This window comes from Mandrillus leucophaeus, unplaced genomic scaffold (assembly GCF_000951045.1).
Source record: "Mandrillus leucophaeus isolate KB7577 unplaced genomic scaffold, Mleu.le_1.0 Scaffold954, whole genome shotgun sequence".
In the NCBI taxonomy this organism is placed as follows: Eukaryota; Metazoa; Chordata; class Mammalia; order Primates; family Cercopithecidae; genus Mandrillus; species Mandrillus leucophaeus.
Window position 1 is genome coordinate 189,272 of NW_012110408.1, and position 13,665 is coordinate 202,936.

At 36.4% G+C, this 13,665-nt stretch overlaps 1 protein-coding gene across 1 annotated transcript in view; it reads right to left on the reverse strand.

Moving 5' to 3' along the window:
• Window positions 1–2,938: 2,938 nt before the first annotated feature.
• LOC105532380 (zinc finger protein 716-like) overlaps window positions 2,939–13,665 on the reverse strand; it is a 32,882-nt gene continuing 22,155 nt past the window's right edge. Inside the window, exons 6-8 of the mRNA XM_011970555.1 lie at window positions 10,540–10,666; window positions 9,960–10,055; window positions 2,939–4,167 (exon numbers count right to left, since the gene is read on the reverse strand). Coding sequence (XP_011825945.1) covers window positions 2,939–4,167; window positions 9,960–10,055; window positions 10,540–10,666 — 1,452 coding nt within the window. The remainder of the gene's footprint in view (window positions 4,168–9,959; window positions 10,056–10,539; window positions 10,667–13,665) is intronic.

The window sequence follows — 13,665 nt, forward strand, 5'->3', positions numbered from 1 at the left end:
TGTATGGATATTAATTATACTCATGTAACTTTTATGATCATAAAATGACCCTGTGGTTAATAATTCAATTGCACATATTGAAATAATTAAAGCTATATAATGGGATTGTTTGTAATACAAAGGATAAATACATGCTCAAGGTGACAAATACCTCATTTACTCTGCTGTGATAATTAAATAATGTATGCCTGTGTTAACATACCTCATATATGCCATAAGTGTGTATGCCACACAATCTACCCACAAACATTTTTAAAAATCAAAATAAGGTAAATAAGAATACAAACTTGACCTATGAGAACAAAATTATTCAACTTATTTACAGTTTAAAACCACTGGAGGGCCAGGTGTGGTGGCTCATGCCTATAATCCCAGCACTTTAGGGCACCGAGGCGGGTGGATCACCTGAGGTCAGGAGTTCAAGACCAGCCTGGCCAACATGGTGAAACCTCATCTCTACTAAAAATACAAAAATTAGCCAGGTATGGTGGCGCATGCCTGTCGTCCCAGCTACTTAGCAGGCTGAGGCAGGAGAATCGCTTGGACTCAGGAGGTGGAGGTTGCACTGAGCGAAGATCATGCCACTGCACTCCAGCCTGGGCAACAGAGCAAGATTCCGTCTCAAACCAAACAAACAAAAAACACTGGCAAAAGAGAGATTACTAGAGATGTCACTCCCCTACATTAACAAATAGTATATTGTTCCCATCATTTACTTAGAACCTTAAGATGAGACACATTCATGTTTATGGCAAATTAACACTTCATTGAAAGCACAACAGTTTTAACACATTAAAAACAACTTTGTTTAATTAAAAATTAAGATCATACATAATCTTCAAACATTTTTTAAATTTATTGCATTTTATTACATAAAGGTACAATTGATAAACAATCTCTTATATCTCTGATGCAACAATTGATGAAATACTTAAACAATGGGAAGAATCAACACGAAATAATCTGAGACTTGAGTTACATTATTGTTTTTCAGAAAATCTAATTTTGTTTTACAGAAAAAGAAGCATAACCTCAAAGATAATTATAAATCTCCAAAAAAAATCTACTTTAAAAAAAATATATTTGGATCTCTTTTACACTCAACACTCTGATTTAGTGTAATGTCTGAAGTTTCAGTGCCTTTATTCTTTTTACTGTGAATCCTCAAATGTTTATGTAAACAATTTTTGATTAAACATATTTTCCCCATTTACTAGACCTGCAAAAAGAATTTAGTATAAACTGGTGTCTGCTTCACCAGTTTAACTGCTTCAGATTTTTCCTTTAATATAAAATGTGTACAATAAAATCTATAATGCAAGTAAAGGTACAACAATCCTCTTTATGTTTGTATGTCTTCAGAATAAATAGTTTTTACTTTAAAGGCCTACATTTTCTGAAGTCTTTTTACAGTAATCACATTTATTAATGCTTTGTTTTTTTGAGATGGAGTCTTGCTCTGTCACTCAGGCTGCAGTGTAGCAGCTCTATTTAGGTTCACTGCAACCTCCGCCTCCCAGGTTCAAGCAGTTCTCCTGCCTCAGTCTCTCGAGTAGCTGGGATTACAGGTGCATGCCACCATGCCTGGCTAATTTTTGTATTTTTAGTAAAAATGGGGCTTCACCATATTGGTCAGGCTGGTCTTGAACTCCTGACCTCATGATCCACCAATCTTGGCCTCCCAAAGTGCTGGAATTACAAGCATGAGCCAACACACCTGACCTATAATGCTTTTATTAAGTATAAACTTTGATACTAAGATGTGAGCTGATATTAATGACTTTTCACATTCTTTGTACAATTTTTCTCTAGTAGAAATGCTTTCCTGTGTCATATGAGAATTTGTTAAAAGTTTTGCCACATTCTTCATATTTGCAGGAGTTGTCTTCAGTATAAATTATCTTACTTACCATAACATATGACTACCATTTAAAGGCCTTGCCACATTGAACACATTTCTGGAGTTTCTCACCAGCATGATTTCTCTTTTTTAGAAAAGTTTGAGGTGTGGTTAAATGCTCTGTCACATTTTTTATGTATGTGGAGTTTCTCTCCAGTATAAAATTTTTAAATTAATTAGGATGGAGAACCAGTTAAAGGCTTTGCCACATTTTTTTCTACAATTGCAGTGGTTCTCTCCAGTATCAATTACCTTACATTTGTTCAGGTTTGAGGACTTTTTAATGACACTGCCATATTCCTTATTGTAGGGTTTCTCTTCAGTATTATCTTATGTATAATAAGGGTTCAACACTAGTTAAAAGCTTTACCACATTCTTTGCTTTTGTAGGGTTTCTCTCTAGAATGAATTATAAGATATTGTGTAAGGCCTGAGTGTGCTTAAAGGTTTTGTCACATTTTTTACCTTTCTAGGGTCTAATATAAATTCTCTTAGGCTTTGGGAGGCTGAGGCAGATGGATCACCTGAGGTCAGGAGTTCGAGACCAGGTTGGCCAACATGGCAAAACCCCGTCTCTACTAAAAATAAAAAATCAGCCAGTGTGGTGGTGGGCGCCTGTAATCCCAGATACTCAGGAGGCTGAGGCAGGAGAATCACTTGAACCCGGAGGGAAGAGTGTGCAGTGAGGTGAGATCATGCCACTGCACTCCAGCCTGGGTGACAAAGTGAGACTCCATCTCAAAAAAATTCTTTCTTCAATAAATTCTCTTAGGTTTATTAAGTTTAAGCATTAGTCAAAGGGTTTCTTACTTACTTACATTTATAAGATTTTCATCCAATATGAATTCTCATATGTTCAATTAAGGTTTGGAACTGGTTAAAGGCCTGACCACATTCTCTACGCTTGTAGTGTTTTTCAGTATAAATTATTTTATGTATTATAAGGCCTGAGGGCTGTCTCTTATACACATCTTAGTGCTTTTTTTTTAGTATAAATTATTTTATGTATTATAAGGCCTGAGGGTGGACTTTGTCACATTATTCACATTTGTGGGGTTTCTCTCCAGTGTGACGTATCCTATGTATAGCAAAACTTGAATGCCATGTAAAAGCTCTGCCACATTCTTCACATTTGTAGGGTTTCTCTCCAGTGTGAATTCTCTTATGCTTCTTAAGGGTTGAGGCGCAGTTAAAGGCTTTGCCACATTCTTCACATGTGTAGGGTCTCTCTCCAGTATGAATTCTCTTGTGGTCAGTGAGGGCTGAGGAAAAGCTAAAGGCTTTGCCACATTCTTCACATTTGTAGGGTCTCTCTCCAGTATGAATTCTCTTGTGGTTAGTAAGGGCTGAGGAGCACCTAAAGGCTTTGCCACATTCTTCACATGTGTAGGGTTTCTCTCCGGTATGAATTCTCTTATGTTGCATGAGGCTGGAGGAGCAGTTAAAGGCTTTGCCGCATTCTTCACATATGTAGGGTCTCTCTCTAGTATGAATTCTCTTGTGGTTAGTGAGGGCTGAGGAAAAGGTAAAGGCTTTGCCACATTCTTCACATTTGTAGGGTCTCTCTCCAGTATGAATTCTCTTGTGGTTAGTAAGTGCTGAGGAGCGCCTAAAGGCTTTGCCACATTCTTCACATGTGTAGGGTTTCCCTCCAGTATGAAATTGGGTATGTTTCTTAAGGGCTGAGGACCGGCTAAAGGCTTGGCCACATCCTTCACATGTGAAGGGTTTCTCTCCAGTATGAATTCTCTTATGTCTACTAAGGCTTGAGGACCAGCGAAAGGCTTTGCCACATTCCTGACATCTGTAGGGTTTCTCTCCAATATGAATTCTTTTATGTTTAGTACAGTATGAGGAGCAGTTAAAGGATTTGCCACATTCTTCACATTTGTAAGACTTCTCCCTAGTATGAATTACCTGATGTTGATTTAGGTGTGAAAGCATGCAAAATGATTTGCCACATTTTTTACATTTGAAATGATTCTTTCCAGTATGTCCTGTCTTATGCTTACTGGAATTTGAAAATTTACCAAAGACTTTGACATATTTATGAGTCTGAAATATTTTGTTTTGGGTAATTGACAAACATTGGTTAACATCATTATAACCTCCTTTGTGCACCTCACACTCACCCACACTTTTACAGCATTTTTTAAATTGTAAATTCTCATTTCCACATTTTTCATATGTTCTTGGTATTACTTTTTGGAGTGAATCTTTTATGCCCTGCTGTGGCTGAAGGTCTTGGGTGCAATGAGAACACATAACTGAAAGACATAAAAATCACAAATTACTCTACTTACTGGACTCAGATAAATATACTTTACAAATTGAATATATAAAATTATATATGGTACATTAGCAAAATGGCATATCAAAACATCACAGGCCATAATTCCTTCATAGATGTATAAATGTAACAGAATCATAGTAATCAAAATACCTTTGTTAGAAATTTAGAAAGTGTGTGCACCATGTGAGCACAATGTCAAGAGCTTTATAGATAGAAAAGTCTGCTACATTTACTCAACACAGCCCTTCCTCATCCCCAACAGAAGAACATGGTGTCTTTAATGACAGATTTAATTCTTTTGAGATAAAAAGTGAATGTTACAACAGCAGAAAGACTGCAGTACCATGGACAGACAATAGGTGTAGAAAGTAGTTACTGACCAGTAAGAGGAAATATGAAGAAGTCTTTCAACTGAAAAATAAGTACAAAATTGCAGACAAGACACATCCTAAGAACATGGTCGTGAGACTCCCAGAATCTTTGCCCAAGACAATTGGTTTCAGGCTATGCCAGGAAAGAGCCGTATTATAAAGATCGTGAAAGGTAGTTTTATGTTAGTGTCTAAATCTCAACCAAAGATTACAATGTATACAAAATATTTGGGCAACATGGTCTAATCAAAAAACTCAAAAATTGTGAAAAAGCAACTATAAAAATAAAGATATGTATTAATTTTTAAAATTTAAGATAATCCATATTATGCTCAATGAGAAAAATGGAAAACCAGACACCAAAATAAAATCAGAAAAATAAGAATATCAACAAAAAGTTTGGAATAATAAAAATAAACAATTGTGGAGGTAAAAAAGAATAACTGAAAAAATTTAAAAGTCGGAAAAAAAAGTAATATAAAAAAATGAAGAAGCTAAACAAACTAGGATATACACAAAAAGATCCATAACACATATTTAAGCAAAGTTTGAAAAGTCACAAACCATAAGATAATCTTGGGAGCTGCAAGATAAAAGTGAGGTATTATTTATAAGCATAGTCCTCCAAGACAACCAATGAATTTGTCAACAGAAACCTTGCGGGTCAGAAAAGAACTGTGTAAAATGGTCAAAGTGCTGAAAAAAATCTTCATGGTGAGAATAATATAACCAGCAAAAATGTAAATGTACTACAAAATAAACAATGAAGATATTCCAGAACAAACAAATGCTGGAGAAGCATATAAACACTACATGTGCCCTAAATAAAATGCTGAAAAGAGGTCTTTCCACTTAAAATAATATGATGAAAAAATATATAATCATATGAAAATACGTAACTTTCTGAAAAACATATGCATATACAAAAAAGTAAAATTCTGTGTCATTATTGTGATCGTGCAGAAAACACTGTTAGTATTTAAAATTTGAAATATATAAGCATAAAAACAATCATAAAATATACAAATATATAATTTGCAACATCAGTAAGAAGTATAGGGTAGATACAATGAGGACAAATTGTTCTATGCAACTGAAGTCATTTTTTTTTTTTACCAGATTAAAATACACTGTTATAACATTAAGAGGTTTTATAAAATCTCCAATGTAGCACAAAGAAAAAATATTTATAGACACACAAAAGAAAATGAGTCAATTACTAGCATGAGACAGATTGATATTATATAATGGTAAAATGAGTCAATTTGCTAGGAATCTATAACTATTATGTCTATCTATATATATGTGCATATATAACATCAGGGCTTCAAAATATGTCAAGCAAATATTGACAGAAATGAAGCAAGAAATAAAATAGCAACAAAAATTATAAACATTAATACCTCAATTTCAATAAAGAAAAAATTAAAATAATCAATTAAAAAAAACAGAAAACCTGAAGAACATTATATTGTGTATGAATTCATTTTGCATTGCTATAGAAAATAACCTCAGACTGGATAACTGATACAGAAAAAGATTTCTTTGGTTCACAATTCAGTAGACTGTACAAGAAGTATATACCAGCATCTGCTTCTGGTGAGGATATGAGGAAGCTTAAAATTATAGCGGAAGGCAAAAAAGAACCAAACATGTCACATGGTGAAAGATGATGCACGTGTGAGGTGGAGGAGCTAGGTTCCTTTAAACAACCAGCTCTCATGTGGATTAATAGAGTGAGAACTCTATGACTACCAAGGGGATTGTACCAAGTCATTCATGAGGGATTTGTCTCCATGATGCAAACAGCTCTCATTAGGCCCCACATTCAACAATGGAGATTATATTTCTACATGAGATTTGGAGGGCATCTACACCATATCACAAACCAAATAGGCTAAACAGACATGTACACAGAACGCTCCAATGAAAAGCAATTGGATACACAATATTCTTATTTGCACCTGGTGTATTCTGTCAGAACACATAAGACCTAGTAAATTTCAAAAGATCAGCTGGGGGCAGTGGCTCCAGGTGTAATCCCAGCACGTTGGGAGGCCAAGGTGGAAGGATCACTTGGGGCAAGAAGTTTGATACTAGCCCTGGGAACACAGTGAGACCCTGTTTCTACAAATAATTAAAAATTAGCTGGGCATGGTGGGGTATGTCTGTAGTGCCAGCCACTCAGGAGGCCAAGGTAAAAGGATTACTTGAGTCCAGGTGGTTCAGGCTACGATGAGCCAAGATTGTGCTACTGCACCACAGTCTGGGCAACAGAGTGAGAAACCCTGTGTCAAAAAAAACTTTAAGAAGAGCAAAATCATACAGTATATGTTTTCTAGCCAAAACTGAAAAAAACTAAAAAGAAAGAAGTAATACTGGCAAATCAAAAATGTATGGAAATAAACACACTCTTCACTGTATTCTTGCACAGGGTCAAATAATTTAATTTAATATTTTTGCTCAAGGGTCAACATATTTAAGTGACAACTTGTTAAGATGTCAATATGACCTGAAGTGGTGAACTAATTTAATATAATCTGTATCAAAATTCCAAAAATATATTTATTCCTGGAATATTGTTTAAAATTTTTAAATTTTATTATGAACTATATCTAGAGAAACACACATGAAAAACACAGAGGCAATATACTTCATAATTTCAAATCATAATAAAAAGCTGCAATAACAATAACTATGTGGTACTCACACAAAGACAGATAAAGACATGACAGAACAAAACAGGGAGCCCAGCAATTGAACTCTTCTGTGTATGACCAAATAATCTGCCTCAAGGTTGTCATGAGCAGACAATGGAGAAAATATAATCCCTTCAACAGATAATGTTGAAAACTGGATATCTACATTGAAACAATGAAGTTGGATGCTTTAATTGCATCATATACAAAAAATATTTTAAACAAAATACTTTAACTAAAAAAAAAATACAATGGAAAGACATGACATTGGTCTTGGCACCATTTTCTTAGATATGCCATTAAATGCTTGAGCAACAAAGAGAAGAACAGAAAAATTTAACTGGGCTAAACTTCAAAATTTCTGCAAATAAAACATTTAATAGAGTGACAGTATCACCCAAGAAATGGGTGACAATATTTGAAAATCACATGTAATAAGACTTAATATTGAGAATATATAAACAACTCCTAGAGCTAGACAAGAAAAATTAATTACTTGATTTAGAAATGGGTGACGTGGCTCATGCATGTAATCCCAGAACTTTGGGAGACTGAAGTGGGCAGAGCACCTGAGGTCAGGAATTTGAGACTAGCCTGACCAACATGTGAAACCCATCTTTACTAAAAATACAAAATTAGCTGTACATGGTGGCACATCCCTGATCCCAGCTACTCAGGAGGCCAAGGCAGGAGAATCATTTTAATCCAGGAGGCAGAGGTTGCCATGAGCCAAAATCATGCCATTGCACTCCAGCCTGGGCAACAAGAGTGAAACTCAATCTCAAAAAAAAAAAAAAAAAAAAATGGACAAATGATTAAGTTTTAATTAAAAAAGATATACAAATGAAAAGAAGCATTTGAAAAGTTGCACAAAATTGATAATTTATAGAAAAATGCAAAACAAAATCACAATACAAAACAAAACTACCTTATATCAATTAGGATGACCACTATAAATTTTTTAAAACACCAACTATGTTCATGATGTAAAGAAATTGAAACCTATGTAAGTTGTTGATGAGAAAAAAAGGTGCACCCATCATAAAAAAATCATGCTCTTCAAATAAATAAAAATGAAATTATCACATAATCCAGCAATACCATGTGTAAATCTATATCTAAAATATGCAGCACAGTAAAATGAAGACATAAGAGGTACCCCGCTTGCATATGCCCACATAGCAAGTATCATAACCCAGCCTCTAGATAAATAAATACATACAGATATAAAAATTTAAAAATTGTAAAAAAAACTTTAAGTTATATCTCAAGGCTATGGTAATAAAAACAGAATGGCATGTGCAGAAAAATGGACAACCACCAATGAAACAGAAACTACTGTTCTCACACATTTTAGACATGATGCAAAAAAAGAATTTTAAAAGTGGTTTAACATAGAGTTTCTCAAAAATATGCAGATATTAGTGTGTCCCCAAAAGTAATGGCGAAGCAGTCAGTTTGTGCAGTCCCTGATAAGCCATAAAGAAAACTTTGGCTCATACTGTAAACTTGAAGAAAGATTACTGAAGCGAAAGTAGAATCCTTAGAGAATTTAACAGCATGGGGCAGAAGGTGTGAGGCGGGAAATTAAAGAAAAATAAAATAAAAAAGAAAGAGAAATAAGCTTTCCTATATTAGACTGACTTGTCCCAGAGGCAGCAATAGGCACAGCCCAGACCCAGGAAAAGTCTTGATAATATTATCTAATGTGCTCTGGAGACTCGCCCAGTACTCTATCAACATTGGGAGAAGAAAATCAAATTTTCCTTTGTTTTATAGTATAAGTTTATAGATTCTTTTTTTTTTTTTGAGACGGAGTCTCGCTCTGTCGCCCAAGCTGGAGTGCAGTGGCCGGATCTCAGCTCACTGCAAGCTCCGCCGCCCGAGTTTACGCCATTCTCCTGCCTCAGCCTCCCAAGTAGCTAGGACTACAGGCGCCCGCCACCTTGCCCGGCTAGTTTTTTTTTTGTATTTTTTAGTAGAGTCGGGGTTTCACCGTGTTAGCCTGGATGGTCTTGATCTCCTGACCTCGTGATCTGCCCGTCTCGGCCTCCCAAAGTGCTGGGATTACAGGCTTGAGCCACCGCGCCCGCCCGTTTATAGATTCTTAGTCTCTGTAACTAGTAACTTCAAGTATTCTGTTTTACCTAAGAAGTACAGTGAAGGTCATGAGAAGCCTGAGCAGGCCTGAACCACAGCTGTCTAGGCACCATAGTGAAGGTTATGGGATAAGCCTGTGCCTAGGCAAACCTAGACAACGGACATCTGGGTTGCCTGGCAACAGTTATGCGCAATCCTGAGTTATGAAGCTGTTACAATTTGATTAACTGTCTTTGTCCTGCTTCTGTATCCCTGCTTTCACACCACTGTAAGCTTGCTTCAAGCTAGCCCACCCTCCTTGTGAAGTGTGTATAAAAGTCAAGTGCTGTCTTTGTTCCGGGCCCAGTCTTTGGATGTGAGTCTGCTCGGTCTGCACTCAATAAAAGATTCTCCTGTTTTAAACCCGAGGTGTCTTTCATCCTCCTAAATCTTGCAACAGGTGTCCCTGTGTGAGAGCAATAGAAAAAAATGACTCAGGCTTCCCAGAAACTCTTTCCATCGAAGCACAGCTCCCCAGACTACATTTTAAGGAATGGATGCTTTCTTAACTTGTGTACCTCTCATCTGTCTCATCTACTTAATTTGCTATCACCTACCTGGGTGTTTGGCTAACATCTCATTTTTCTTTATATTCCGGGGCTCTTTATTTTGCTCTAGATGGGTGATCAAGTCTGACTTAGAGACAGCAATACCTGTTTTATTCAGAAAAAAAGTAACATAAATCTGGCTGAATTCTTTAATTACCAAATTAGTCTTATGCTTAGTAAAGAGGATATAATAGAAAGTTCTAGAAAATTAACATTGATTCATAACAGAATTTTCTAAATATTTAGAAATTATTTTAAATTTATAGGTCCTTAATTTCACTACTCAGTAATACTGAATCAAAAATTGATGGTGGCAACTGAATTCTAAGGCATGGGCAATGCTATTTTATGCCATGAGACTTTTGGAATTGCCACTAACCTAGAGCAAAAGATACATAAGCTCGGGGAAGGGAAAAGTTTAGGTCAAGATAAAACATCCTGAAGAATTTGTTCTACACCAATGAATCCACAAGATTTTCTTAAAATCGGAGAGCTAAAATTCATTCATGCAAAGCAGAAATTACCAAAATCATCTTAGAAAAGAGAGAAAGGCAATATATTAGGAATGGTGTATTGAAGTTACCCTCACCCAGGGAGACCAGGTTTTTGTAGTTCTCTAACATCACATCTCTATACAAATTCTGCTGAGCACGATCCAGGCATTGCCATTCCCCCAGAGAGAACTCGATAGCCACATCTCTGAATGTCAACAGTCCCTGAAACAAAAAAAACCACAAACAACAAAACAAAACAAAACAAAAAACATGAACACACAAACACCCGGTGGCCATAGGCAGAGATTTTTATTTGATTCAAGTTTAAAAAGAGAGTAAAAAGAAGCGGTTCTCACTTAGTGACTAAAATTATTCAATAAGATAATTTTTAACACTGAAGTATTATCTAACTCTGAGAAAAGAGGATAGCATAAGATCCACAATACGATGGTGGATTTGATACTTTTCCGGACAATAAATTATAAAATTAAGGGCATCAATATGGACATGTCTCTCTTTTTTTTTCTTTTCTTCTTTTTTTTTGTTTTTTCTTTTATTTCAAACCGAGTCTCCCTCTGTTGCCCAAGCTGGAGTGCAGTGGTGTGATGTTGGCTCACTGCAACCTCCGCCTCCCGAGTTCCAGCAATTCGCCTGCCTCAGCCTCCCATGTAGCAGAGTCTACATGCATAAGCCACCATGCCTGTCTAATTTTTGTATTTTTAATAGAGATAGGATTTCTCCATGTTGGCCAGGCAGGCCTTGAACTCCTGACCTCAGGTGATCCACCCACTTTGGCCTCCCAAAGTGCTGGGATGGCATGCGTGAGCCACCTCACCCCCTCGAACATGTTTATTTTTGAGTGTTATATTTACATAATACAGAATAAGTTGTGTATATTTCTCAGAGCAGTCATGATGAGTTGGAAGGTACCTCTCAATTCTTAATATGTGCAATAAACTAAAGATCGTGTTGTGAGATTTTGTTTCAGACTATTTGAGATAAAGTCTGAATTTCTGAATTTTTAGCAAGCTCACCAATGTTTCTAGCCTAGTAAGAATAGTTTGTCAAACATCCACTAAGTGGCAGAGTCTCGGTTTTTCCCAGTTTCTCTCACCTGTAAATAAAGATAAGAGCCTTCAGTTTTAAAAGACAAATATATAAAAAGACATCTAAACAGAAAGGACAGCTTCCAGATTAAATGTGATGGTTTATGCACTTCAGCTAGTAAATCTCCTAAGTGTACTTAATAATTAAAAGAATAATAACTAACTCTATAGTGGAAAAAATATCATAGAGATCTTGAACCAAGTGAATAAAACTGTTATCAACTGTACCGGGACACATTTTTATTATGTGCTGATGCACACAGGACACAACATCACTGCTGTGGTATTTCTCTCCTCTCAGAAAAGTAAATTGTAATCTAAATTCAATTATATATAAATTTTGTTTATTTATTTATGTATTTATTGAGACAGAGTCTCACTCTGTTGCACAGGCTAGAGTGCAGGGGTGCAATCTCAGCTCACTGCAACCTCTGCCTCCTGAATTCAAGAAATTCTCCTGCCTCAACCTCCCAAGTAGCTGAAAATACAGGTGCATGCCACCACGCCTGGCTAATTTTTGTATTTTTTTTTTTTTAGTAGAGACAGGCTTTCACCATGTTGGCCAGGCTGGCCTCGAACTCCTGACCTCACGTGATGTGCCTGCCTCGGCCTCCCAAAGTGCTGGGATTGCAAGCCTGAGCCACCGCGCCTGGCTTAAATTTAATTATAAAGAAACATCAGTTTTATGCAAAGTTGAAGGTGCAGATAACTTCCCTGTTCTGTAATTTTTAATAGTAATTTCAAGTAGTCTTTCCTTAGCACCCTGGAGAGCAAGTATCTCCTAATAGTTTTTTCAGAACTTTCTGGGTAATAAATGCTATCCTGTATAAATGAGCATTTTCTAAACCTCAACATGACATGTTTCATTTTTCACTAATATCCAAAGATAACTGTGTTTCCCCAAGAGAAATATTGAGTATTTACACCTTCTCATGTTCAACAGCTACAATGGGAACATTTTAAGTATTGCAGGTCATATATTTGTGGTGAGAATTCTGCATGGCATACAAGAACCCAAGATGAAGAGAATGTATAGAACGCTATGGTAAACAGAAAAAAAATATTTTTTTCAGAACCCCTTGACTATCATAAAAATAACAAAATATAGTTGAAACAAACTCAATAGGGATCAACAGCACAAGTAGAGAAGTAAAAATTTGCAAGTTCTGAACACAAGGCATTCCAAAAGGCAGAGTGGACACAACGCTTGATCTGAGACATGCTCACCCGAGAAAAACTCATTTTTTTTCTCTTCTTCTTCTTTCTCTGAAATGTATTTTCAGATACGATGCTCTGGACATATCAAACCTGCATCTTGAGAATATGCCTTTAAAGGACAACCTACTCACCTGCTACCACCACACACACCCACGGGCAGAAAGACAGAGGCTTGCAGAAAACTTTCACCCACTTTTGTTGTTTATAACTGAAAAGATTTAACAGCAATGAGAGAACAACGAGCTTCTCCATAACTATTAAAATATAAGTTTCTTTTTCCCTGCCCTCCCCTATCAGACACCAGCAATTTTCTTTACAGTAACGGGAGCATGAACCGCACTGACCTCTTCCTACTAAACTGCAGTGCAGTTTTCTTTGCGGTGCAGCCTTTCTTTGACGCAAAGGTTGAACTAAACTCTCCTGAATGTATCCTGAACCCCCCAAGTTTATAAATCAGTTGGTAATCTCGGCCCTGTTTATGCAATGTGATTCTGCAGGATCCAAAAGGGTCCAGGAATGGGCTTTTCCAACAAATCCCCAGTAAATGCTGATTGCGCTTTCCCAGACACATTATTAGCATTAGCAAGAGAAAGCAGGCACGGCAAAGAATCCCTTACACACACCACGTTTGTCCCAATACAAATACTTCTGGTACAAATAAAGACAACCAATTTCCACCCTGAAATACTATATTTTTGTTGGCTTTTTAAAGTTTACAGGGACAACAGAAGACAGTATTGTCTGAGTAAATCTGTACTTGGGAAACCTGTACGCATGTACTAATACAATGTTTATTAAGTAGGTACTATGTGCTCAGCAGCATGTCACAGAACACTGTGCTGGGAATAACATACTTTGTGATTTAATTTTCATAGCACCCTGGGAGTTGGTACTAAG